Source organism: Mus pahari, chromosome 11, assembly GCF_900095145.1.
Source record: "Mus pahari chromosome 11, PAHARI_EIJ_v1.1, whole genome shotgun sequence".
Classification (NCBI taxonomy): Eukaryota; Metazoa; Chordata; class Mammalia; order Rodentia; family Muridae; genus Mus; species Mus pahari.
The window spans coordinates 5,942,347-5,968,978 of record NC_034600.1 but is presented as its reverse complement, the minus strand read 5'-3'; the positions used below and the strand labels follow the sequence as shown (position 1 = coordinate 5,968,978).

At 48.2% G+C, this 26,632-nt stretch overlaps 1 protein-coding gene across 2 annotated transcripts; it reads right to left on the bottom strand.

Moving 5' to 3' along the window:
• Positions 1-1,213: 1,213 nt before the first annotated feature.
• Positions 1,214-26,632, bottom strand: Tppp (tubulin polymerization promoting protein). Of its 2 annotated transcripts, none has more exons than XM_021208774.2 (4): positions 26,549-26,632; positions 16,525-16,836; positions 6,889-7,042; positions 1,214-6,589 (listed from the first exon to the last, which is right to left on the bottom strand). In XM_021208774.2, the coding sequence occupies exons 2-4, from the start codon at positions 16,830-16,832 to the stop codon at positions 6,395-6,397; spliced, it is 657 nt and encodes a 218-aa protein (XP_021064433.1). In that variant the 5' UTR covers positions 16,833-16,836; positions 26,549-26,632; the 3' UTR covers positions 1,214-6,394. The 2 variants fall into 2 exon arrangements, with proteins under 2 accessions (XP_021064433.1, XP_029399900.1); XM_029544040.1 differs by lacking the exon at positions 26,549-26,632 and adding an exon at positions 25,965-26,533.

The window sequence follows — 26,632 nt, the reverse complement described above, 5'->3', positions numbered from 1 at the left end:
GGGAAACCCAGATGACTATGTAAAAGGTGCTCATTAGAAGAGGCAGATTTAGTCCACCGGACAGTACTATCTAGAGTGAAGCCTGTGCAGAGAGATAGCTTTTCCACACTAATGCTGCTGAGTACAGACATTCAGAGACAGCTTGGAATTGCCTCGGACCTTTGTCTCTGCCTCATAAGGTCAGAAATATTCTCCTTCCCTCCACTCCTGCACTTGCCCAGGTGGATTTTGTGTTCAAGGCAGGAAGTGAGTTTCAAGCCTCAGCTTTGAGGCTTTGTGGGCTCTCAGCTGTGTTCTGCAGCTCCTTACCCCAAGTCAGGAGTTGTACAGCTAGCTGTCTATTTCCATTTGCGTTTTTGTACATCATGCATATCTATGAATTAATTTATATTGCCTTAATTTTTGGATTATTTTTGGTACTGATAGCTTCAGGATCTGAAGTATCACTGTGTAGACTTGATGTGACACTTGACTTTTAAATAAGAGCTCATTATCTGAGTAAGAAGATAGCCTCTGGACATTGCCTCTACCTCAGCTTCCACACTGCAGACATGCTCCTCAAACCAGGGACCAAGCAGGCCTGACCCTCCCATCACCAGTGAGTATCTGACAGGTGAACTCCAGAGCATGCTAGTGGCTGTCCTGAACTTTTTCAGCTGTGTATCTGCAGAATCAGCTTCCTGTCTTTCCTTCCTGATGGTGTTGCCCATGACATTATACATTTTCCAAAACCACCGGCATAGTTGAGTTTCATCAGCTTTCCTGTTTTTTGTTTTTTGTTTTTTTTAAAAAGATTTATTTATTATATGTAAGTACACTGTAGCTGTCTTCAGACACTCCAGAAGAGGGAGTCAGATCTTGTTACGGATGGTTATGAGCCACCATGTGGTTGCTGGGATTTGAACTCCGGACCTTCGGAAGAGCGGTCGGGTGCTCTTACCCATGGAGCCATCTCACCAGCCCCCAGCTTTCCTGTTTTATATTTGTTTTTGTTCTATCTGCCTTCTCATTTTGTATATTTTCTCTAGTCTGTTTTGGTTGTTTTGTTTTTCTGGCTCCGGTATTGTCATTTTTGTTTGTTTGTTCAGTTGGTGGTTGATTTTTCTCTTTTTCTTTTTCTTTTTCTGTTGAGACAAGGTCCTTACTATGTATCCTTGGCTAGCCTGGAGCTCACAACATAGATCAGGCTGGTTTCAAACTCGCAGAGATCCTCTTGCCTCTGCCTCCTGAGTACTGGGATTAAAGATCTGTACGATCACTCCTGACTGTTTTTAGATTGTATCTTTTCACCATCTCTACCCCTGTTAATCAGGAAACTGCTCTGCTCTTGATAACTCTAGAATATGTAAGAGCCTGTGAGCACTAACCTCTCTACTCCCCTTTGGGTTTGGGTTTTATTGTTCCCATGTATCTTAGTGAAATACTTTTAGTTTTACAAAATATGTGCATAACTCATACTCATCTGAGCCACCTGCCTGCATATTCTCTTGTATTACTTTTTGTTAAAGACATTTCATTTGTGATCACTTTTGCATTTTTTAATGTCTACTGGTAGCAAATTAGTACATTATCTAAACAAACAAAAACCAACTTTTATTCCCCTCAGGAGCAGCAACCTCATTGGATGCTCTTTGCACTAGTATTTGAAGTTGACCTTGATTTTAATCATCTTGATGATGTGCCTGCTTTCACGGTAATTTGTGTGCTGGTAATTTGTGATGCAGTTTATGAGTAATTACCTTAAGCCTGGACCTCACCCAAGTGCAAAGCCAGCCCTGGCCTTGAATCTGACAGATGACTGGTCTGCATGCAGTCCTGCCTAAGCTAAGAAGCAGACAGCCTCTTGAATGGAATGGACATGAGGCTCTCTGCTGCTGAGCACTGATGCAAGGAAGACTTTAGACACTTCTATGTTAGTACCCAAGTATCAAGGCCCTGCTAGCCAGAGGATGTGACAACTACCATAGATATTCTAGTACTTTAAGTCAAATAGAAATCCTATTTTAAAACCTTTATTCATCACTTTACCAACTTGACACACAATGTTAATAACAGCAAACACAATAAACGAAATAATAGACACAAGCTGTTTCACTAAAGCAATATGAGCCAGGCCATATGTCCAACTAGGTGACTAGACGCCTTGCGCTCTATAGGAGGGACAGCAGGGCCATCCTGACCTGACAGACAGTCTGAGCAAGTGTGGTTTAGATGTCAGTATAAGTGTCTTTCTGAGTCAGAACACCCATGACATCAACATTACCCATCACACTGATAAAGTGATAAACTCCATATCCCTAACATTAATAAAATAGTGTAAAAATATATATCACATATATATAAACTTAACTCCCTTTCTTGAAAAAAAAAACTTAGTACAAACTAGTAGTAGTAGCATATTATTCCTTTCAAGTTTAAGTTGTTGTACAGGCTTCCTTTGTTTTTTTGGCTTGGTTAAGTCTAAAGGAAGAGATAATTTAAGCGTCCCAAGATGGCCACACCCCTGAACTATAAAATGGTCAGTAGTATGTTGGTGAAGAAGAGCAGTTTGGCTCAGTGTTGGAAGGATATTCTGTCTACTGATGTCTTCACAGTACAGCTAAATTGTCACTCTTGCCATTCTTAATTGGCAGGACTTCCCCCATGTGCCCATGTTGTAGCCAGGTAGTACACAAGTCTACAGAGAGAGAGCCAGGCAGACAGACAGGTGGTTTTCCCTGAAAAAGGACAGGTGGCAAATACCATACATGTCTGTGCCATGGCATATGTCTCAGTCCTCCCAGCTAGTTCTAATACCAGAGCAGCTACAGAACCATATGTAAACACATGGGTACAGCTGTGTGCCAGTAAAACTATTCATTAAAACAGGCAGCTAAGGCAGCCTAGGGCCTCTGGGAGTGGGAAGCTTGGGTCTTAGCTCAGGGCAGGCACCTGCCAGCTCCCTGGGACAGACTACAGGGAGGTGGCAGAACTGTTGTGCAGCCCATTTCAAAACTCTATGTGTCATAATGTCCCTATGCCCCAATGTAAGATAGGATACTGAAAGGTGTAAAAATACTCCAGTATAAATATAGATCTTTCAACAATATTTAAATACGTAATTTGAACTCTGATTTTGGTAAAGTATTTCCACTAACTAGTTGTTCATAAAATTAAATAGAAATAAATAGAGGTTCTACTGGAGTCAGTGTTTGCAGACAGCCTCCAACCTACCTACCATCATTCTCTGACACTTAAGACACCATCTGCATGGCTCTTCCCTGAAATTTTTCCCTTTTTCCTGAATGTCACCTCCAACAGAATGTATTCCTGTATGTCACCCTCTACAGACCATGTTCCTGGGTTTCACTCAGACAAAACATCTCTTCGAGTGTCACGTGCAACAAAATATGACTCTGTCACTCCAATCCATGTCCCTGAGTGTCGCCCCTGACAGAACCTGTCCTTATTCTTGGCTGTCATATCTCAAAGAGAACCTGTCTCGTCTCTTGAGTGTCTTCTCCCAATAGAATGTATCTTTTGTTTCCTGGGTCAGCTCACAACAAAGTATGACTCTGTCTCCTGGGTATCCCCTCTAGAAAAGAAAGTGTCACCTGAGTGTCATCCCCTATGAGAACCTACCCCTGCCTCCTGTGCCTGTCACCTAATAGCACATGGCCCTGGGTCTTGCTTTGCATGCTGTGCAGTTTTTGTTTGTTTGTTTTTATTCACAGACACTGAATTCTATTTATCCATAATTAGTAATAGCTAATTGGTATCGCATAAAACATGCAGCAGAGACAAACACTCTACCTGTGTGTTCAAATCAAACGGAGGAAAATACACATCTGTTTTGCGCAGCAAAGTTTGATTCAAATCTGTTTCTATGTTGAAAGGGTACAAAGATGCCACAATGAATTCCATAGACATTTTAAACTGATGGTACAAAGACACTAAGTCTTTGTGATCTAATTGTTACTACCCTTTCCTTGCTAGATGACATATATAATCTAGAGAGAGGGTTTATTTTCAAAGTTAAACTTAACACTGACTAGAGAAAGGTGCTGTGTGAGGAAACTCTGGGGGAATGGGGGAACACAATGAAGACCACTTGTCTGACATAGTTCTGGGTGTTGCTGGGGAACTATATGGGCAGACCTAGGACTATCCCTCAGGACCCAAGGGTGCTCAGGTTCTGTGCTTGGACAGGAAGGACCAGCAAGGCAGAGTGACCCAATTTTCATTTATAAAGTCTAAGCTGTGTTAGGGCCATTAGAAATGCTTTCTCAGTTGCTCTCCTGGAATGCTTTCCTGCTGAGGATCATACCTTTGGGGACTCTGATGGCAGTTCTGGTCCTCTATTGCCCAGGACCTATATGGGCTTGCCACTGTGAGCTTTTCTGTTCCATCCTGAGCACATAGGTAAGGTGACCGGTTTATAATGAAGCTTCCCCCATGAAGCTGGGTGGTCCTTTGAAGGTGGACACTTACGTTGTTTCCTAGGTGTTCCTAGGCTGTTAACCCTTGACTTTGCTTGAATCTTCATTGGGACATCATTCTGGCATCTTAGCCCTTTGAACAGAAGGCTTTGTCCAGGGTCTTCATACTGTTTTGGGGGTCAGGGAAACATCTGACCCGCTACATGTTGTGGGGACCCTCACTAGCCTGCCCCTTTGCCCTGGCCCACATGCAGTCACCTCCCAATGGATTTGTGTGTGTATGTTCCATTTTACTTGGTTGTGATGGTGACAACTAGGCTGTCGATAGGCAGTAGAAAAGAGCATCCTCAGAGCAAGAGAATGCCAGCCACATGGGGACTATGGGTTCTGGGTGAGGGTGCAAGAAGTGCAAGGGTCCTTTTGTTTCCCCAGACCAGTGAGGTAAGATTCCAGAAAGGAGGCTCCACCACTTGCCAGGTACAGCAAACTCAAAAAACCTTGGGAGGAAGCCAACCATCCCCATTTTCCTTGAGCTTGTTAACTTTGAACCTTCAGAGAGCCTGCTATCTGGGAGGTCTGGTAGTGAGGCCCATCTTTTCTCTCTTAGGCTAGCAGGTAGTCTTCCCTGGTGCTGCAGTGAGGGCATGCTCTCTGAACCCCAGAGAGGTGGGTAATGTGACTATGTGCCATGGCAGTGGGGAAGACAGCCTTGCTGTCTACCTGTGCTGTCCAAGCCATGTAAAAGTCCCACCCTCAACACCCAGCTGCTCCAGGAAGCATACCCTGAGGCCACTGTGTGTTCTTTCTAGAAACAAGGCCACACAGTTCACCAAGTTGCATGCAAGGCTAGGGCTGTGTTAATGCAAAGGAACAATTGCTGTGGGGCTCTTAGGAGGATGGTGCATGCCTTTGGGCCTAGCTAAGTGTCACCCTCACACATGGATGGGCTGAGTCCTGACTTCTCTCTTGAGGCAGAAAACCTTAGCAGAAGCTGCAAATCTTCCTTGGGCCTGGTTCTGGTTTCCAGTGCCCTGCACCTGCACTTGTGAGAAAAGTTAGGAAAACTGAACCCAGAGAAGGCTCCACAGAGCTGAAGACACATAATTTTGAGCAAAACACAGCATAACTTGCCCTAGTAAAAGCTTCCATCTCACACTGGTGGAACAACTGTCCAGGCCTGGTCTAGACAAAGTGTCTCAACATGATGTGTGTCCCCACCTGGTGATGGGACATGGCAGCTTGATGTTCTGGATCACTCTTGAGACCCTGGAGCTCTCTTGAGACCAAGCATATAGTCTTGTCATTTCTTAAAACAACACTGAAGAAACTTCCAGCTTCATACTCCAAGACACCCCCCTGGTCGCCGGGGAGCTTCCATTTTCTCTTGGTCTCTCACAGCACAGACTCGGTTGGTGAATATGCATGTGTGCATATGTGTATACACGCACGTGCATGTGTGCTAATGTGAATTGTTCTCACAAACTCTGGCACAACCCACCAAGTAGCCTTAGCCATGTGCTGTGGTCAAGAAAGATGAAGGGGCCTGTTTAGGATTACTCTATGCAGTTGGTTAGTTCCTTAGCTCCTGCTGACCTAGAAGTGCCTAGATAAGGTCAGCGTGAGTTCTGACATCTGCTTATCCTCATTTCTGCCAGTACCCAAACCACCGCCTTTTACCTGAAGATCAAGTGGCCAGTGTGGTATGATCATGGGAGACAGCTGGAAATAGCAGTCCACTTTCCAGCTGTGGACAGGGCAGGTATGTTAGGACAGGACAATGAATCACGGCCCAAACCTGGGGTCTGAGAGAGTGTGTCAAAGCACCCAGCAGGAGGAGGCCTGGGCATTGCCCCCACCGTCGCCTAGTGGAGGTGTGTTCTGAGTTCTGCCCAGTTAAACATAGGAATGTAATGAAGTGCAATGGGTGTAAGTCCTGTGCCTGCCACCTATAGTGTCCAGAGCTTCAGCCTATGAGGCTACTTGCCCCCCTGCACCTTCTGATCATAGGTGCCTGCATGCTTGTAACCAGGCACATAGCCTGACTCATCCACCAGGTCCACGCGGCCAGCTTTGCCCTTGCCCTTTCCTGATTGGTCGAAACGCTCCTTGTGGGAGCCTGTGAACTTGCTTGTGTCTGTGAGCCGTGACACCGTGGGTGAGGACACAGCTTTCTGAAAGAGAGTAGAAGACAGTGTTAGCAAAGGGTGTTATCATAAACCAAATGATAAAGCTGGGTAAGGACCACCACCATTTATTGCAGCATTTAGGTGGCAGGGGTTGGAGAGTAAGCCAGCCACAGACAAGGGGTTACCTCTTCTGGCTCTGGGTTAGTCCCACACTTACAGGACTGACAAGTATAAAAGTTTCCTAACTCTACCCAGTGTGACCTTCAGATACTGCTGCGCCACGATCTCCCCAAGGACAGATGCAATCAAGAACACTAAGTCCCACCCATGCCTCACCACCTCACCGTGACGCCAGAGATGACTGGTGCTCGTCCTTCAATGAGCCTGTGCACCTCACGTACAGCCTCCTCACTGCTCTTATCCTTGAACCGCTTCTTGGCCAGCTCCTCCAGTGCCTCCTGGAACTGCTCAAAGGTGATGGTCCTGCAGGACTTCCCTCTGTGGATGACAGGCCATCTAAGTCCTCAGGTAGAGGTCCTCTGGGACCAACCCCACAGGTATACCATCCCTTCCTGCATTCTGCAGTGATCCTTACTGGTCACAGCCAAATGTCACTAACCAGAGTGTCAGGACATTTCTGTATGTGGTCTCTCCTGAGTCGGGGAACCGAGAGAAAAACAGGAAATATCCCTTCAAACTCTTCTAGGGATACCCTAGCCCCTCAAGGAGCAGGAGGGTCAGAAATGGCCTGGAAAGAGCCTAAAGCCATGGTTACCAAAGTAGGCAAGATTAGGAGGAGCCATATCATCAGCCTGATCAGAATCCTAGGAGTGAGCAGTGCATGTCACCATAGTCAGCAGGGTGGCTTGAGGCTGGAGCCCCTACTCACCATGTGTACCTGGCCACCAGTGATCATCCTAGATAATTTGTCATTTCACAAAAATCCTCCAAAATTTGTTGTAATTTTAAGACATTTTCAACTTGGCTTTCACCCCCAACTAATACAAATTACTGACATTTTCAATGTTTTGACATAATGTAGAAGAGACACGAGTCTGCACATCCTGCATGTTGCTGGGGAGTTTCAGTGAAATGGCCAGAGGTCAGCCACCTTGTGTGACCAAGCATGCCACAGACCCCAGCTACAGAGTGCTAAGTGTTCAGGGCTTTAAAGCAGCTGGCTGACAAAATCCCAGTAGGGCTTTGAAGTCTCTCCATCAGCATAGAATCCAGAACAGCCAAGATGAGTTTAAGAAAACAAAAACAAGGCAGTGGTGGAGCATGGGCTACACAGGCAGAGGCAGGTAGAATGCTGTGAGTTCAAGGCCAGCCTGGCCTACAGATCAAGTTCCAGGACAGCCACAGCTCCAAAACCCTGTCTCAAAACAAAAACAGCAACAATAAACAAAGAAACCAAAAACAGTTGGAGGTCTGAGACTATACTATTCCAAGACACCATGCAAAGTCTCCTGAAGGAGACGGGATGAGAGATACTAACCAAGTATGAGATGTATAGCTCGACCTAACTAGAGTCAGAAACACCCACGTAGGTGCCTAACTGAACAAGGTCAAGGAGAAAGGACTGTTTCAGAAAGCAGCTGGAACATCTGCTACCTCTGTAAAATAAGCCATCTGGGATCCCCAGCTCCCTCCGTCTACTCAAAGCATAACCCCAGAAATAACGTTCTCATGTATATCTGGGAGATAACCTGGGTGACCTTAGGTGGGTAAGGATTTCTTAGAAATGAGGCCAAGTCATCACATTCAATAAGACAAAAGTGGCCAGACTAGACTTCAGAATATTAAAATCCATGCTCTTTCAAATGATATGGAAGACAGAGGAGTACCACAGAGCTGCAGAAAATACAAACCTGAAAAGAGGCTTGTATCTAAAATACACAAAGAGCTTAACAATAAGAAATTTTCAAGTGGGCCAAGTATTTGGATCAGACACCTCACCAAGGAAAACCCATTGATGGGGAACTACACACACAGGAAGTCGTCCATGGGAAAGCAGAAGTGATCGGGAAACCGGGAAACTGACTGCTGCTGCATGCTGAGGAGGATGCACCATGAGCCAGCCCTCCTGGAAGCCAGGCTGCCCCCAGAGAAGGGAAGATTGAAGCTCATGTTAAATCCATTTATGAATAATGTACAGATTTTATTCAGTCATTCTAACTTGGGAAATCACCCAAATATCCTTTAGTAGTGGCCAGATAAGCATTCCCTGGGCAGCCTTGTGAGGACACAGCAATGACAACACAGTAAGAGAGCGGACCCTTAGTGACTGTGCTAAGGAGCCAGACATGAAAATACTACTGTTCCCACACACCCTGAAATTTTACTGGTGCCTGGAGGAGTTTCACACTTTAGACATGTCCTGAATATATAGGGAATTTTGACCAAACAACCAGGAGAGCTGAGCCAAATGTTCTTGGAGAAACGTACAGGCCCTGTGCTGGGGGACACCTATACTTCTTAGGAGACTGGGGGAGTCACTGAGCCATTACACTTGGATCAAGGATACAGCATAGAAGCTTGCAGAATGGCCTCTAATACAGTCAAGGAGCCTCAGTAGACGTCTTGTGTCTTCGAAGGTGGGTTGTAGTCCTTCAGTGCTCTTGCCCCAGTACTTGCCAGCTACCCTTGAGATACTGAGCAGTCTAGGGCATTGGAGCAGCTTGGCTTCATAGTTCAGTGGTGCCTGGAGCTGACAGCTTTTCCCTTCTCTTCTAGGACCTTAGGGGGTGGGGTGGGGGCAGTGTTGATCTAAGGCCCCTCAGGGCTGCTCTGTTTGTCGTGAGAAGTCAATGGCACTCTTGTCTCCTACTCCCAACCCTTCCTGGGCTGACATGAGGATGCCAGGCCTAATGGCCAGCCTGGCAACCTGCTGCTGGGGCACAAGGCCATTTCTGGGCAGCCTCGGCACCAGGCACCACCAGTATGAGTCACTGGGGGATGGGGTAACTGGAGGGGCTCTCCCATCACAGGCCACATTCAGATAGAGTTGGATGCCTGCTCCAGTGGTACCAAGAATCCCTTTCTGGCCTGTGTCCTTACAAGTCTAACTGTTTTGTTGGGGGAGTCCTGTCTTGGTGTCCCAGTTCACAGAAAGAACCCCAGGAGACCCAGGCACTTCTTGAAGCAGAATCTCCAACTAGCTCTGAGAAGACAGTGCCCACTTCTTCCTCAGAGATGTAAAAACCTCTGCAGGGTTCTCCAACAGACCCTATATCTAGAGCTCTCAAGACTAAAGGATCTTCCTAGGACACCTCCCTGACTTTGGTTCCCAAGCTGTCCAAAGCTGGCTTACAAGTGGGTATCTGCATACATGTACTCCTGGGGCCTGGGATTTCATCCCAGCCCTGTTCCCATATCTGCAGTGGCACCTTCTCAGTCTCTTGGGAACCCTAGAACCTGGCTAGAGGGGTCAGGACCCAGCCTCAGCAGCAGAGCCCTCTGAGGACTCATCCTCTATGGCCAATACCACATACATCACCACTCCTCACCTCAGCTTTGGGCTTTCACAGAGCCCCTAATTCAGCCTATTCAGCACTTTGTGAAGGGGTTCCTGTCAAGGCTTGTGTAATAAGAAAACTTTTAAGAGGTGAAAGAGTAAGGCACATAGGACAAGACAAGGCTGCCTGTGCTTCTTACTTCCTGGGATTTACAGATGTTGTCACTTCTAAAGTAACCACCACAGAGCAACCTTGTCGGCAAGATACTATGCAGGCAGAGAAGGTGCTTCTGTGGAGTGGAGAACTATACCCTCCCTATACATGTCGTGGTCAGAGAACAGCTGAAGGACCTGGAAGGGACTCCAGGGTAGTGAGGACCTCTAGTCCAAGATCCTGCCTTGCATGGATGCTACCTTATAAGAAGCCCTTCTGTAGAAACAGCAAGGGATCTGACCTGAGCCTATTGGACCACAAAGCAGCCTCTGATGCCATGGGCCTCAAGTTGTCTCTTGCTACCACCGACTCTTTAGATGTGCTCAAGGGAGGTGTAGAAGTATGGTCATTTTCTTCAGAAGCCAGTCTCTTGTCCTTTCCTCAGGACTCTCCCATGCCCACTGACTTCCCAGGATCCAAGCCTAGGCTTTGTCCAGGAGACAACGCTGCTGCTGCTGCTGCTGCTGCTGCTGCTGCTGCTGCTGCTGCTGCTGCTGCTGCTGCTGCTGCTGAAAGTCTAGGCCTGTCAGTTCTCTGTATCCTCAGCAGGTCACTGGACTTAAGCTCCTTGGGAGCAAGTGATGTGCTCTCTGCCTAGAGGGGCCTGGATGCCAGTTAGCCACAAGGACTCTGCCCATTTCAGGAAATCAGAGGCCAAGCAGCAACCCTACTCTGCTAACCTCACTAAGCTGTGGCCCTACTCTAGGCGCATTCCACATTATATCTGTTTACTACTGGCAGTTAACAGCTTGCCTAGAGAAGGCATCTGTGACCTGAGCATTGCTATTTCCCTCTATTGAGAACAAATCCTTAAAGCCCCTTTCTGCTTGTCATGTTGTGTTTTCCAAGGGGCCTGAGGCTGTGGGACCTGTGGATTCACCTGGTGACCCAAAGTGAGCACATCTGCCCACCCCTACCTCCTCATGGTTCCGACCTGGATTAAGTAGGGCTAAGCCATGAGGATGGATATGCCTCTGGTTGTTCAGACAAGTTATAGATGTTTGGGGAAGTTCATTCTCTTACATGTCCTTCATGCACTGGCCAGCCAGCTTCCCACGCAAGACAGAAGCGCTAAGGAACAGAATACGCTTTTCACCCCAACAGCCTATCACTACAGACTCACCAGAACATATGAAGCCTTATCCAGAAAGTCATGGAGGTCACTAGCTCAGTGACTATCAGGCAGAAAAGTTCCACATGTCCTGTCTTTCCCCCAACAGAGGTCAAAACCCTAAGTTTCCCAGCAGGCGGCTGAGGAGTCACTATGTACTGCCATATACAGCCACTAGAGGGCCATGCAGAAGTAAGAATAGCATCAGGTATTGGGGAGCCTGAAGAGTAAGAGGCATGCTGGCTCTTGCTCCACTCAAGGCCTGCAGGGTCAGGCCACTCTTCCTTGGAGTACGTGACTGTTAGCCTTATCCAAGATCCAGGAAGCAGAGCCTGAAAGGGGAGCTCCAGTGACATGTGGGCCATAGATGAGTGGAACTGAGTGGGCACCACAGCCAGGAACAGAGGCTGCCTCCCACGGTCCTCACATGTCTAGGGTCCTTGGCATCTAGATTCTCTGAGATATTTGTACAGGTAGTACACACAGAAACCCATCCTCACCACAGGTACCCAAAACTCTGTCCAGGACTCCAGACCTGAGGCCTATACCTAGGAGTAATGGGTTACATTAGCCCAGGTGGCTTCTATACTGAGCCTCCTTGGCAGCATACAGACATCTGAAAAATCCCATCAGGCCTTTCTGACTAGCTGTGGCATGTAAGGAACACTAAACAGCTCATAGACTGAGCAGTGGCTGACAAATCCTCAGTCTAGACAGATCTAGACCCTGCTTTCTTACATGTAGGGACTGGCCTGGCTTCCTTCTGACCTGTATTCAGACATAATGGACACCCGGCCCTGACACCCCAGCCAAGTTACTTTCTGAGTCTGCACAGTGTTGGCAGGAATCTGTGTGTTTACTCTGGAGGGTACCCAGCACCCAGTCCAGGCTCAGGGAGGCCAAAGGTCTCTGGGCCTCCTTACCTGGTAGTATGGTGGTTAAAATAAGGAGGCAGTAAGTAAGCCCAGCCCAACCCCAAGGCCTCTGTATCTCTTCTTCCACAAGCATACACAGGTAACACACACACAGACACTCAGGCACAAAGACCCCCTGCAGACAGTCACAGATAGATACAATGCCTAGGGCTGGCAGGTGTTCCTCAAACTGCACCACACTGGCCTTGCTTCAATGCCAGGTCTCCATTAACTGTGTGGAGACTGGCCATGCTGAGCCTTTTGCAGGATGGAGCCTTTTGCTCGGTTAACAGTAGTCTACAATAAAACTTGGTATAGAGCTTCAAGAAATTTGTTTAAAATTTAACACATAGTAACATCAAAACAAACAAGCGCTGCCATGGTGACAGGGACCTAAACAAAGGCTGCAGATACCCCAGCTGGCGCCACGCCTGCAGAGCCATGGCAACCTGCCCCAAAACAGAAATAGTTGAACTTTTTTTTTCCCCCGTCTCAAGTCCTGTCAGAGTCAGCAACTTCCTGGAGGTACCTAAGCAATTTCCTCCCAGGCCCCAAACTCCTATAGGAGGCAATTGCTGCCCCTAGTGGGATCACAAATGCCTAGACCTCATAATACAACTAGCACCACTACAGCCACACTTTCCCTGGAAATATCAATCCCAGAGTTCCCCAGCCCTTTCTGATGATCTCTTTTAGCATTCCCTCACCACCCTGGTACTCAGAATACTGTCCCTCTACACTAGAGGACAATAGGACTCTGACTCTTCTTTTCACAGATGCCTCTAGGGTGAGGCTCCTCCTCCAGAACAGAGGTGTTCCAAGTGGAACATAGTTCATAAGGAGCCCAATGGAGTCCAGGCTCTGAGCAGGAATGAGAGTTCAAAGACAGAGATGAGGGGATGGCAGACTCTAGGGTCTCAAGGGTCCAGGTGTGTAGGTGAAAGGAACATCAGAGTTTCTGGGTGGCTACTAAGTACAGAATCCTCACCTGGGCTTCCCCAGCTGCCCAGCTAGACATCAGCCCCACAGTGTCAGCAAGCCCAGCACTGATTATCTGCCTAGACTGTCATAGCCTTGAGCCTTCTCTGGACTTGGGCTGCATGTACTTGCTCTCCAGGACCTTAACTTACAAGACAGAGACAGTCCAAGGTTCCCAGGCAGCCCAGAGTCTACAGTAAAGAATGGGCCATGTCCTGGAGTCAGGAATGAAATGTCTGAGCATCTGAAGTTCTGCATTCTGGGAACAAGCATTCCCTTCGCATGGTTCATTCATAGGGGTCCAGTGCTTCCCACGGCAGGAAGGACATGTGGAACTGGACCACTCAGTCCTCGGAGGCCCTCATTATCCAAAAGACTTGTGACCACATAGGGCCACCTACCAGGAGGCTGTAGAAACACAAGTGCTACATGGGGGTGCAGTGCACATATACAGGCATACAAAAGCTAGAAGGTAGCCTCCTTCAGAAGAAGCTGGAGAAGTTGACTGACCTCTGGAAAGGTCACTTCTTCCTACTTTCCAACCATCCCTTCTAGAAGCTTCCTCATAGACACAAGTCTCTGGGTCTCATTCTTTGGTTAGATCTTGATTATCTTGAACACTGGGATTACTGAGGATACAGTATCATGAGGGATCATGTATGAAAAGAGTATGATGAGCTCATTAGCCTTGCTTAAAAGATATCCTATATGTTCCCAGTGTAGGAAAAGCTTCCAGGGTTTCTAGTAAGCTCAGAGTTGAGTCTATAAAGGACACCTGCTGGTGGAGGAAGAACATGAGGAGTGATAAAATGAGGAGCTGTTCAAGTTCATTTGCCAGTCTAGACACTGATGGTGAGCTCCGTAAAACCATCAGCTTTAACTGTATGTACACAGTAGACATGGCTAATATACACATGGTAGACAAGGCTTTAACTGTATACATATGTTAGACACCACTAACCTGGCTTTTCTAGGTCTCCGTGTTGCAGGCCATTTCCACTGGCCTAACAGGAGCTTTTGGCACCAGGATGAGGGTCATATCTCTGTATCAGAGGATCTAGTGCTGATCATTTTGCAGCCTGGGTCAGTCCCCCTCACTCATGACTGGCGAACCTACCAGAGCAGCTTTGTTTACCAGGACCTGCCTGTCTGTCCCTGCCTCATAAGGCCAGTTTCTATGAAGAGGCTGCACATTTCCCAGAAGGTGATAGCCAAAACAGGCCATGTGACCAGCACAGTGAGCTCCACCAAACCTGGGAAAGCCTCACCCGCCCCATGGCAAAGCCCATGGTGGTGTCAATACTCACACTCAGGGGCAGTCAGTTTGGTGAAATGTATAGGGAAGGTCTCAGGAACTATAAGCATCAAGATTTCTAGGTCATTTACGAAGGAGCAGCAGCAGTATAGAGGCTCTGTGGGCTAATCCTGCTGCGTGCATATCCCTAGGTCCTTATGACCTGTTCTGTACTTTATAGACTCCTTGTGACTCCTGAGCTCCAATGACTGTGCTGTTCTATTTAGGGACTTGGGGGAGAGAATTACTATCTCCTGTCCCTTTGTCTTGGGTCCTTCCTATAAAAGCAATAGAATGAATACAGTGTTCAGTAGACCCTCCTCTATGGGGGTCACATAAGGGTCATTGGTACCCAACAGCATTGCACACAGATGAAGATGTGAAGGAAGCAGTGTTGACAGAAGCCTAAGGACCCCAGTCTAGAAGTACCTAGGAGCCCTGGCCAGGGGCCTTCCAGAGTAGAGGTAAGGGCTTTCACAGTGGGCATCAGGCTAAAGTGACCACACCTATCTAAGCCACTGGCCATAACTTCCTCTACCATCCTCACCCACAATAACTGAACTTCGGGCAGAGGTAGATCTGAGACAACGTAGGAACAGAGTCTCAGATGGATGGGAGAAAGGGCTGAGTCTATGTACACACAACATCTGCTTTCACAGGTTGAGGCTACATGGAGAGCCTCTTCTCCAGCTTCTCATTGGGGTTGGAAACCACAAGGAGACAGAGCAAGCAGAATAGACTAACTCGGACTCCTTTTTGGAATCCTCTGGGATCAGAAGAGCCTGGAGAGGGTCAGGACGCAGGACTCCTTTGGGACATGTTTCTCAGCCTTTACCATTCAAACCTAAGACATACTTTTGTGTGCTGTGTGCAATAGGAAGTTCGATAGGGAGCACAGGGTTGAGATTTTCTTGCCTTGCAGAGGTCTCAAGCTCCCAGTATACAGTGCGGTTGTTACCAGCCTTGGAATGCATGGGGTCAGCTAGACTCTGGCTCAGTAATCGCTACTGAGCCCCTTCCTAGGGGCCAGGACCTTGAAAATTCAGGCTCAGCTTCTTTCATTTCCCTCAACCAGGATCTAGAGGAAGCTACAGCTAGCTTCAGCTGGAACAGAAAGATGTCAATATCACCCTCAATCTGGTACTGGCTTGTGTCACCTCTTCCCATTGGGACACATGTTAAATCCCTCCACCTTTCCAGGAATGCCTAAGTTCCTGGCATGTGATATTCGTTGGTGCTCTCAGGAGCCATCTGCCAGGCCATGTCTACCCTTCTGGCTGTTGCTCAAAGACTCTCCCATGCACCAGTGCACAACCTGGGGGCAGGGAAGCCTTAATGTATCTGAAGAACACCAACAACTCCACAAGCAAAGTGGAGATTGACAACCACAGTTATATGTAACCATAGTTACATCACCCACCTAAAGCCAGAGGAGGAAGCAATGCTCTGCTAGTAGTACCCACAGAGATCAACCACGGGACCTGAGCGCATGCAGAGGTAAGACAAAATGGCCATTCTCAGATTTGTATCAGTTTGGCTACATATGTGTTCATTTCTCAAGTACAAAATTAATGGAGGTGGATAAGGGGCTGGAAGAGGGTGTCATGAGCCACTGTCATACCCTGGAAACAGAGCTACATAGGCTTGAACCTCACACTAACCTCATAGACTCAGCCCACAGTGGATGGGTTTCTGTTCACCTAAGCAGATCCTGATCATGTCTAGCAAAAGCTCACTACCCTGGGTATTGGTTAGAGTTAACTAAGTTTTCTCAAGCAGAAACCCCCACCCTGGCCACACCCAAGGCCAAGTGGACCAAGACAAGGACCACAGCTCAGGACATGGCCAAGCAGTGCCAAGGCACTTGTGACCAAATGTACTGCCCAAACTGTCCCAGACACCACAGGTTCTGTGCCCACTTCTTAGCTTCAAGTTTTCAGTGTCTGCAAGCAAGACACTTCACAGACCCTCACAGCTACTGATATGAGTTGTGCTACCTGCATGACACTTACTTGATCTTGCTGAAAACGATGTCCACATCAGTGACGGTCACATTCTTCCCATCGATCACGTGGCAGTCCTTGCACAGTTTTGACCAGTTCTTGCCATGCATCTCCTTTCCTGTTGCCCTGGTGTCCCCATGTACTGCAAACCGCCGGAAGGCCTCCTCCAGGGCACTGAGCTCAGGAGCTGCAGCTGCACCCTCATTGGAACCCTCTGACTCCAGTGACAACCTCTTAGCAGCCCTGGCTGGGTCTCCTGGGGACTTGGGTGGTGTCTTGTTGGCAGCTTTGGCAGGCTTGGCCTTGCTGTCAGCCATGTTGCTAGGAAAGAAGGAGAAGAAAGGGGTCATTCTGCATCTCACAGCCCATCTGTGTCCCTGGTTCTTGCTGCAGTATGTGGCACCAGGCAACAAGATAAGGCAAGCTGAAGAAGAGCACCCTTTCTGGGGTCTAGGACCCCTGGGAGCTGAATGCCCAGCATGATTGTGTTGGTCCAGCTGCTGGACTTGGCACTGACCCTGCCAGCCTGGCACCTGCAGACTCTAGAGAAAGGAAACAGGGTCTGGCTCAGCAAGAGTGGGTCTTACCTTAATTCCACCAGCCACATTTCCATGGCCTCCTCCCTGGGCCTTACCTGCTGTGGGTGAATGCCAGGAGGGATGCTTTTTTTTTTTTTTTTTTTTTTGTTTTGGTTTTTTGAGACAGGGTTTCTCTGTATACCCCTGGCTATCCTGGAACTCACTTTGTAGACCAGGCTAACCTCGAACTCAGAAACCCACCTGCCTCTGCCTCCCGAGTGCTGGGATTAAAGGTGTGTGCCACCACGCCAGGATGCTTTGAGTCTATAAAATAATGCCATTCTTAAGATGCAGGCCAGTCATGCTATGCTTACTGTCCCTCAGACCTAAGCCTTCTGAGCAGAGGCTAAGTCATTCCTAGGAGTTATGAGTGACCCTGAAGACACAGTAAAGGCCTGTCCTGGGATCCTAGAATGTGCAGTTGGCCCTTGGACTCAGAAGAAGAGACCCTGAGGAAGGGAAAGCCAGAAGTATAGCCATATTCTTTGGGATTTTGTAGGCTGTTGATTCCTAAAACAGACAGACATCCAGGAGGGCTAAGAAGACTGGGGAGAGGGTACTACTTCCCAGCAAGACTCGAGAGCACAAGGCTATGCAGATGAACCCACCACAGCCACTGGTGTTCAGCAAGACAGAACACATTGCCATTTCCACCCCCCAGGAAGCAGGAGTGAGGAGCTACCAGTTAGTTTCTCTCTGAGAACTGAATGCTTAACAACTTAGTGCAAGGAGAGGAACTCTTAGTATAGGCACACACCACTGACCCACAAAGCTGAAATGTGCAAGCCCAATCCAGACTGGAGATCTCAATGACAATGAGGTCAAGTCATGCTGTGAAATGTGGCCCCTGCTGAACTCACAAAAAATCTGAGTTCCCTAAACAGCCAGAATAACACAAATGGTAGTCAGCCACAAAGATCAGGTACCCTTCTTGCTCATCCCCCTTGAAAATGGTAATGAAAGCATAACAGAAAAATTCAACAGATGAGGACATCAAGGTTAAGTGGGACGCTCTAGCTGAGTGTGAAGCCCAGAAGCTCCTACATCTCCACAAGGCCTGACTCATGGTGAATCAAGTCCATGCAGTGAGTGCATGGGTTATCTGAGCTTCTGCCCTGGGCCCTCACAGGACACTGAAACATGAGAGGGGCTCTGCCTTCTGAAGACTGCAAAACACTAAGGCAGGTCAGAGCCTGGCAAGCAGCAAAATCAAACCAGGCAAAAGAATTGTGAGCAAACCTGCAACAGAAGAATGGCACATCAGGACAATGAGGGTGTGTCTCACTCCATATCAGACAGGTGCAGATTGTGTTCTGTCTAGGTTTCTACAGCACTATGGACCCACAAGATAGTGAACAGGTACCAGGGTGGGGATGGGCCTCATGGGAAGGAACTCTCACTTCTAGCCTTCCATTGTTCATACACTGTAGGAGAAAGACTCCTAAGCAGGACTCTCAGCCAATCCAGGGGATCAGGGATTACAGAGGTAGCTCAGAGAGCCTCTTGGTGTCTTTAGCACTGAGGAGTCAGGAATGAGTGCAGGTTGAAAGGTATCTGCCCAAAGGAATCTATAGGAGGCTCAAGTAACAACCAAGTTCTGGAAAGCAGAACCCATCTAAACTCAACCCTGGAATAAGTCATCCTGGAGCTTTTTGGGGGCTCAGTTGCAGAGCAGCTGACAACTGTGACTTTACTGAGTAGCTGACAGCATGGCCACACTGTTTTAAAGTCCCGGTGCCAAGATTTTTCAGCAAGATCAGCTTAGTATGGGACCTACATAGCAACCACTGAAGGGCACCAACAACACACTTGCACAAAGGATAGGCTGCGACAGGGAAGTTGAGACCCTTCCCTCAGGATGCACCTTGGAGACTGTAGTCAGGCCTCCAGACTCTGTGTTCATTTTGGCTTTGTTTTACCCTGAACATTTATTACCTTCATATCGTATCATGAACTGTTTTTTTAATGGGTTTGGTCCTAACTGGGGCTCTACAGAGATCACCAAAGCATCACTTGCTCTGTGAAAGAAAGAGAAAGGTTCTGTGCAGTCAGGGCACACCCAGAGCAGGCTATGAGTGAGGACACAGAGCTCCTGTCCACAGGTTCTCTTTTCTGGTGTGAACTGATCCATTAGCTCACAACAGCAGCAGTGAGAACAAATTTAATCTAGAGAGAATTGAGGCTGTAGGCAAGGTATACTGGAACATGGAGGTACCTATAGGCTTAATTCTCTCCTTCACTCCTCCAGTATTGTGGGATGGCGAGCTGCAGCCTTTTCCCAACCCCCATCCCACATTTAAAGGCCCTGGCCTCTTGCTTTTGCTGACCCACAGCATCTGAGGCAAGCCTGAAGTTTAAGGAGATCTCTGTGTGTCCCACCATGTCACTGCAATTTCCATGAGGGAAGTTAGCCCATTTAGAAGAGTTTCCAGGAAGGCACCTGATCCACTAAGTGTGGTGATAAAGGGCAGCCTCTCGGGTGTGCTCTGCACTTCCAAGGTGTGACTCCTACACCTCAGGTATGTGTCCTAGATAAACCTTGTGCCCCTTTCCTGATAATCTGCAATTCATTGTCTCTCAGCCATCCAGAAGGGACGTACCCCAACTTCATCCTATGGGGTCTATCAGCAGGTGCCCCTTCCTGAACTGGCCTCCTTCATCAGTCATTGCTCTGGGAGCAAAGAGAGCAGGTGTGGTGGAGGAGGGGAGTGGTGCCAGTCAGTGACCCAGCAATGACTGCTTGTGTTCCCTGAGGGGTCAGGAGGATAGGAGGTGGTAACTTATCCACAACAGCACTGACTGCAGGAACAGACTATGTTACCAGATTTGCATCTTCAGACCAGGCCTGAGGAGGCAAGGGAGGCCAGCTGGAGGTAGAATTACAGATCTTGCAGTGGGAGGGGATACGGATGGATGCCAGGGACTTCCGAACTGAAGTTGCTTTCTGCAAACCCTGAGGACCCCTTTAGCCCAGACAAGATTTCTTGCATCCCATATACCCTAACTTTTCCTTGCCAACCCCAAAGGATTGACTGTTCCTAACAAAGCCTATAGGAAATCAACTGGGCCCCATTTTCAGAATGAAAAATACTAAAGCAAATTTAAAAATTTTTTTTCTTAAAGAAAAATCTAATAGTAGGTCAGAAAAATAGCTCAGTCGGTTCTGAGGAGATAAGTTTGATTCCTAGAACCCATGTTAAACAAAAACACAAAACAAAAACAAAAACAAAAACAAAAACAAAAACAAAAGTATGTCGGCGTGTGCTTTTTAATTCTCCTATACACTGGGGAGATGGTGATAGGGCAACAGCCAGCCAGCTGAGCCTAATTAGTGAGTTCTGATAAATGACAGTGAGGTTGGTTTCTGACTTCTACATGCACAGCACACACACACACACACACACACACACATGCACACACTTGGTACATCTGAACACATATAGCACACATATGCACACATGTAGCAATACAAAAAAAGAAGGAAATGAAAAATACAAAAGCTAGAGGTGACAAGGAAGAGACTTTGTATAAACCAGCATCAGCTGCTATACACCTCAGGGCACAGCACCATTACAAGAAATGAAGGGATCAGTGGATTGTCTGTAAGCAGAGCAAGGAATCTATTACTACAACCAGGACACGGTGTCCATGAGCAGAGAAGGCATTTATGAATATGATGGGTGTTTATGAATAAAGTAGGGGTTATGACTATAGTCCAGATGCACATGCGTGAGACAGATATCAGCACATGGGGCAAAGTGTCTGGAAACAGGAAGGAATACAGAAAAGAAGGAGAAAGCACTTCTGCCTCTCTGGGGAATCTCCACAGGAGCACACATTTCTCTAGAATGTTCCAGGAACTCCATTTCATCCTCATTACCGGAGGCTGATTGGGCTTGAAAGAAGCAACCTCCAGATAAATCCAGATAAATCCAGGGAAATGAGACTTTCATGCTCTTGTAAGACACATACCACTCAATCCCTGACCACCAGCTAGGCTGCCCTCAGTTCCACAGGCCTCACCAGCAAAGGTGAGGTCAGGGACAGCCAATTAGAAAGACTGTGATCTGAAGTTCAAGAGAAAGAAATCTGTCCAAGATGGGAAGAAAAAAATGGGCAGTATTCACTTGGAGCTCACCTCTTCTTCCTCACTACATCCCACCAAAGTTTAGCCCTGTGGGACCTCATGTAATACCAGGGTTAATCTGACTGTATGGGATCTAGACACATCCAGCTAGCCCTAGAGAGGGCTCATCTTAGGATGGGACACAGGCAGACTCTCCTATACAAGCTCTGTACTTTAGAGTGTACTTATACACAACACAGCCTTTGATAATTGTTTCATTAATAATACAGCCATACACCCTGCTCCTCGTCAGGATACTCCATGTGAGTGGCCTCTTATCTCAATGGGAGCTGTCATCCCAGGCAGGGTGAACTCCCACAAAGTGGGCATTTTCTGAATGTGTATATCCTGTAGGCACACAAAGGCAGTTCCAGAAGCTCAAATCTATCAGGAAACTCAGCCAGGCCTCTTATCACCCAGGTCCCATCTACATAGTGTACCCAGAAGCCTACAGCCCAGAGAATGACTAGGATTGATGGGGATGGAACACAGTCCCAGTCACTAAGACTGGAGTCCCAAGCTACAGGCTGACCTGAGAACCAAACACTGTGCTTCTCACTGTTTCTAGGTTAAACATGACACAATTTTCCTGGGTGTTGCAGGGGACAGGTAGCCCAGTGTCCATGTCAACTCACTTCCTATATCCTAGGTCTGGGCTGTAGTGTAGGCAGAGCAGGACAACATGTTCCAGAGAATCCCATACTTACATTAGGAGAAGGGAATCCTGGGTAAGGAGACTGGGTTAGAGTTAGGGTTCTATGCATCTAGGTCCTTTTTTGTATCCAACATCCAGGGCAACAGAAATGAGCCCAGAACTCCTCAAAGCCACCGGCTGCTCTACCTTTCTGGAATTCACATTTGAGGCCTTACCCACTCTGTTCCCCTGACTACCCTCAGTAGGAAACTCAAGGATGCGGCCACTTTCAGTTCTAGGGAAATGAGGATAGCCACCATTCTTGGTTGTGGGAGTTACAGAAATACCTTCTAAAAATAATGAGTGAGACAAACCCCTGTAGCTAAGTGGGAGCCTAAGACTGAGCATGTAGAAGAACCACAAAATATTTCAGAGCGTTCAGTGACTCTTTAAGGTTGTTCCCCCTGTCCAGCTAGAAACCAGGTTTCTCTAGAGCCAGGGGTGGCTTCAGAAATGTGAGTGGAGAGTAAGAGAGTGGTAGCCCCCACATAGCCAGCATTTAGTATGAGCTCCAGGCTCTAGACAACTGCCTAAGGCCAGTAGCGACTACTGAAATCAAATCCCATCACACCTCATCTGCTCAGACACTATTTCTAGTCCATCCTCCAAAATATTTGCCGATACAGCATCCTGCATGGGTCCAAATGGATAAAATCAAGACCAAGATGTGTGCTTACTGTGGGTCCGTGTTCTGAGATCTACTTATAGCAGAGGTGCTGAAGACCACTCTTTTGAGTATCTATCTCACAGTGGCATGCCAGGGTTTGCCACCATGCTCCCTCCAGAAACTCCATGTGTCGGATCCAGATGAACTGGTAGGTGACTGGTTCCTACCTCAACATCATCATGGCTTCACGATCACCAAACGTACATGGGCACTTCCAAGTCACATGCTACATATCTCAGCATTACCCTTGGATAGTGAGAGGGGGCTATGAAGACTGCCAGTAGGTACAGCTGACCTGAGGCCAGCAACTACCTAACAGGGGTTGAGCAGTAGTCCCTCAAAACACCGTAATGCCAGAACCTCTGCATGGAACCTGATTTGGAAACAGTATCTTGACATGACATCAACCTAGATTGTCCACAGTTGGAAGGTAAATTGTGCATCTATGCCCCTGTAAGACAGAGACCAGATGAGACTCTGTCTGCATGTATCCCTCCAAGAAGATGAGACCTTGATGGAAGGGATTAAATCAGTTTCCTGTGCTCTCCTGAGTAGAATAAGATTTCCCAAAAGGGTTGCAAAAAATTGGTTGAAACCTTTCCCCTGTAGTACACTCCAAGAAGGCTCTATCTTGGAAGCAGTCACAGGGGGACAAAACCATGGGAGGGGGCCAAAGAGTCAGATGGAGCTATACCCAAAGGCCCTGGGAAGTCAGCGCAAGTAGACGGAGTTTTACATGGAACTACATATGGCACTATCTTCTTTGACACATACATATTTCACCTTCAATTATTAGGTGCTGGGACAGAAAAAGATGGAGGTGCACAGAGAAGGCGAGCAAGCATATAACATGGCACACTTACAGGGGAATGAGGAGGCTGAGCTCCTAAGTGTTCTTATGCCATCTACCACTGTCAGGAGCCAAATACCCTTGGGTAGGGAAGACTTGCCACAGTACACATTATACACTCTCCCAAAAGGACTTCTGCTTATCAAAAAAGTGGTAAGAGACTAAAATGTCAAAGCTTGGAGAAGGAAAGATTCTTGTTATGTACTACAAATATGGTTTGTCCAATATATACAAAAAGCCTCTGTAGTCAATAAGGGGAGAAGGGGGGAGATTACTCATCAGAACAAAAGACTACTACATCCAGGGGAGAGCCAGAGAACACAAGGAACGCCAAGCTTCACTAGTATAACCAGGAAAGTGCAGACACAACTCCAAACCAGATACCAGACACACCTAGCCAGGTGGGGACATTTAAGTCTGTCCCAGGCAATTAGTGGAATGTAGAACACAGAACAAGTGTGGAAGCAGCACCTCTGGTTCATTAAATCTGAAGGTGCACATGACCTGAGGCCCAGCATCTGCTGTTCTTCAGGAGCCTTTCGGTTCATAGGAGAGTCCAAGGCAGCTGTATTCTCAATCTCCCACAGAGGGAGGCAAAGACAGCTGATAGCAGAGCAGAAAGGTAGAACACTAGAGCCATGGGTGAGTCTGCTTAGACCAAGACTGGTCAAAGAAAATAGTCTAATAGAATAGTAGCTGTGTGATTTCACATGTGTAAAGGTCAAAACTACAGGCAAGAGCTAAGCCAGTGTTCAAGGATGATGCTCATGAGGTGGAATTGTCAGGACTCTTCCACCCCACAGGACAAAGGGCAGTGGGGATGGTTGCCAGGAGGAAACTGAAATTACAGTACTGAAGCGGGGTCCCTATGGGAGGGAACTTCAGGGCCCAGCCATCTGGCAGAGCTCACTAAAGCCTGGTAGGTGGGGAAGGAGCCTGAGATGCAATTCATGAACCACACTCCTCATACTTGGCAGAAAGACCAAAGAAACCCTTACATTTGGGCATTTAGACATCAAACCATGGCTTACAGCTGAGTTACATCATGTACAGTTACGGAGACCTTGGGCCCAAAGAGGTCTCATTCTTCGTCAGGAAATGTCATTCTGTCCATGGAGTTTTCCCTGATAACAGTAAACCATTTGTGGGGCACACAAGTGCAGGCTTCAGTTCACAGAAACCACACCCTCTGGGACCCCAGCAGGGCTGCTCCATTCTATTCCTGCCTCAGACAAAGACACTAGGGGGAGGCTTTCCAAGTGCTGCAGAGGTAAGATAGAGCACAGATCTGAGGGTTCTATGGGTGGATGCTGTGGGTCTTTGAGGAGCTACTGTAGGTGGGAAATGCCCAGAGTGATGCCATTGGTGAAGGATGCCATAAGGAGACTCCTCCGGGTCATATGTGGGACTGTCATGGGTGGGGCTACTTTGATTGGGAGGTGGTATAGGAGGGAGATGCTGTGGACAATTAAAGTCCTGGCCATAAATAGAGAACGCTGAGGTTGCAACACTGTGACCCTTCTCTAGGAAGAAACTGGTCTTTCCAGGTTGAATCAGCACTAGGAGCCCCCAAGAGGGTGTTAGGGACTGGAGGCCATGTCTGAACCCTGGCTGTGACTGAGCAGCTCCAACTCTTCCTTTCAAGAGGAAGTGGGAAGCTCCATTTTCCTGCATGGGGGTCTCCGGGCATAGCCTTTCTGGGTGAGGGAGAAGGGATGGACAAGACTGCAAGGTTCCCTTCCCTGGCAAAACTAAAATCACACCTCCTACAGGCTCCTCCTTCAGTTGTGCACTATAAATAGGACAGCAGGCCCTGCTGAGGAAGCTTGGTCTCCTCAGTGGAGCTCAGCAGAGCTGTCTTCAGGGCCCCATTCTGCAGACTTCTCCCAAGCCCCCACCCCTTATGCCTGGTTTCAGTGCTCTTAAACGGAATTTTCTAATGCTTATAAAAATTTCCAGAACCTTAGATGACAGTTAAAATAGCCATATACCACAACCTCAAAAAATGGAGAAGGTGGACCCAAGGAGCGCCAAGAGGAAAACGTGCAGCTGCGCAGGTCGCCCTCACTTCACCATCGGTAAAGACAGGGATTCTCAAACCTGTCTATTCAAATAAGCCACTTGAATAGGGCACCTTTTCTAATGGTGGGTCCCTGTGGTAATCACGAGCTTTTCTGAATAGAGGAGTCTTTTAGAGACGCTCAGATTGTGCCCCTCCCCCTCGCCAGTCCTTCAGGATCACGTGATGGGAGAGGGGCTGGCATGCGAGCAGAAACAGCAGCCCGCCGCCAGAGAACCCAGCTAAAGGCAAGCAGGGTTTCGCACCCCCAACTCCTCCTCCCCCCCCCCCACATTCACACAACATTGCTCCAGTCCTGGAGAGCTCGCGCCGCCTAGGAAGGCCACCTACACGGTCAAGAGAGGCCAGATACGCAAGTGGGCGCTGGGCCGAATGCCTTCATTCGCCCCAGGACACGCACAGGACCAATCACCAGGACAAGCCTGTCCAACGCTGCGCCACTCGTCTTCCTCACCTTGTTCAAGGCCTCGTTTACATAACCGAAACCGCCGAGCAAGGGTCGAATCCTCCCTCTCCTTCGCGCAAACGTGGGCATTCAACATGCAACCCTGACAGAACCCTCGCCATCTCGAATGAGAGATGCAGGCTCGAAAAGGAGGGCGGTGGAGCGAACTGGCGCTGTCACCTGCAGGACGCAACGCGCGCTCAGGATTCTGGACCCATGAACGCCCGGGCAGCTCCAGCTCCGGTATGCGCAGCTCCGGGCGGTGGCTTCTCTTTACCCCGTTTCCCACCAGGTTCCACGAGCAGCGACCCGGGTCCGGGCGAGGCCTGGCACCTTGGTCTGGTGGGGAGCCGTGGGGTGCTTTCGGTCCACCGTATCAAGAGCCGACGCAATGCGCCTGGCTCAGTGTACACGCATACCCCATTCTTGACACCACTGCCCGGAGATCTCAAAGGAACCACTGCTTCAACAACTAGAGCTGATCTAGCCACTGCAGAGAGTGGCAGGTGGCCAGTCTCACGGACCGGAGGCGTCCCGAACCTTGTCCCCAGAACCGCGCCTCGGACCACGGACAGCGCCCAGCGCAAGCTTACCTCCAAAACACGTCCACTGCTGCGCCTCAACGACTAGACGCGCGCCTAGGGGCGCCGAGCTCTCAGAGCGGTCCACCGGGCCCC

What these genes read in the sequence shown, in the direction of transcription:
- Tppp (XM_021208774.2), bottom strand. Translation starts at nt 16,832, where the DNA reads ATGGCTGACAGCAAGGCCAAGCCTGCCAAAGCTGCCAACAAGACACCA. An exon ending in ATCGTTTTCAGCAAGATCAA is followed by an intron (nt 7,043 to 16,524) that starts GTAAGTGTCATG and finishes TGTCATCCACAG; the next exon opens with AGGGAAGTCCTGCAGGACCA. An exon ending in CAGTCATCTCTGGCGTCACG is followed by an intron (nt 6,590 to 6,888) that starts GTGAGGTGGTGA and finishes ACTCTCTTTCAG; the next exon opens with AAAGCTGTGTCCTCACCCAC.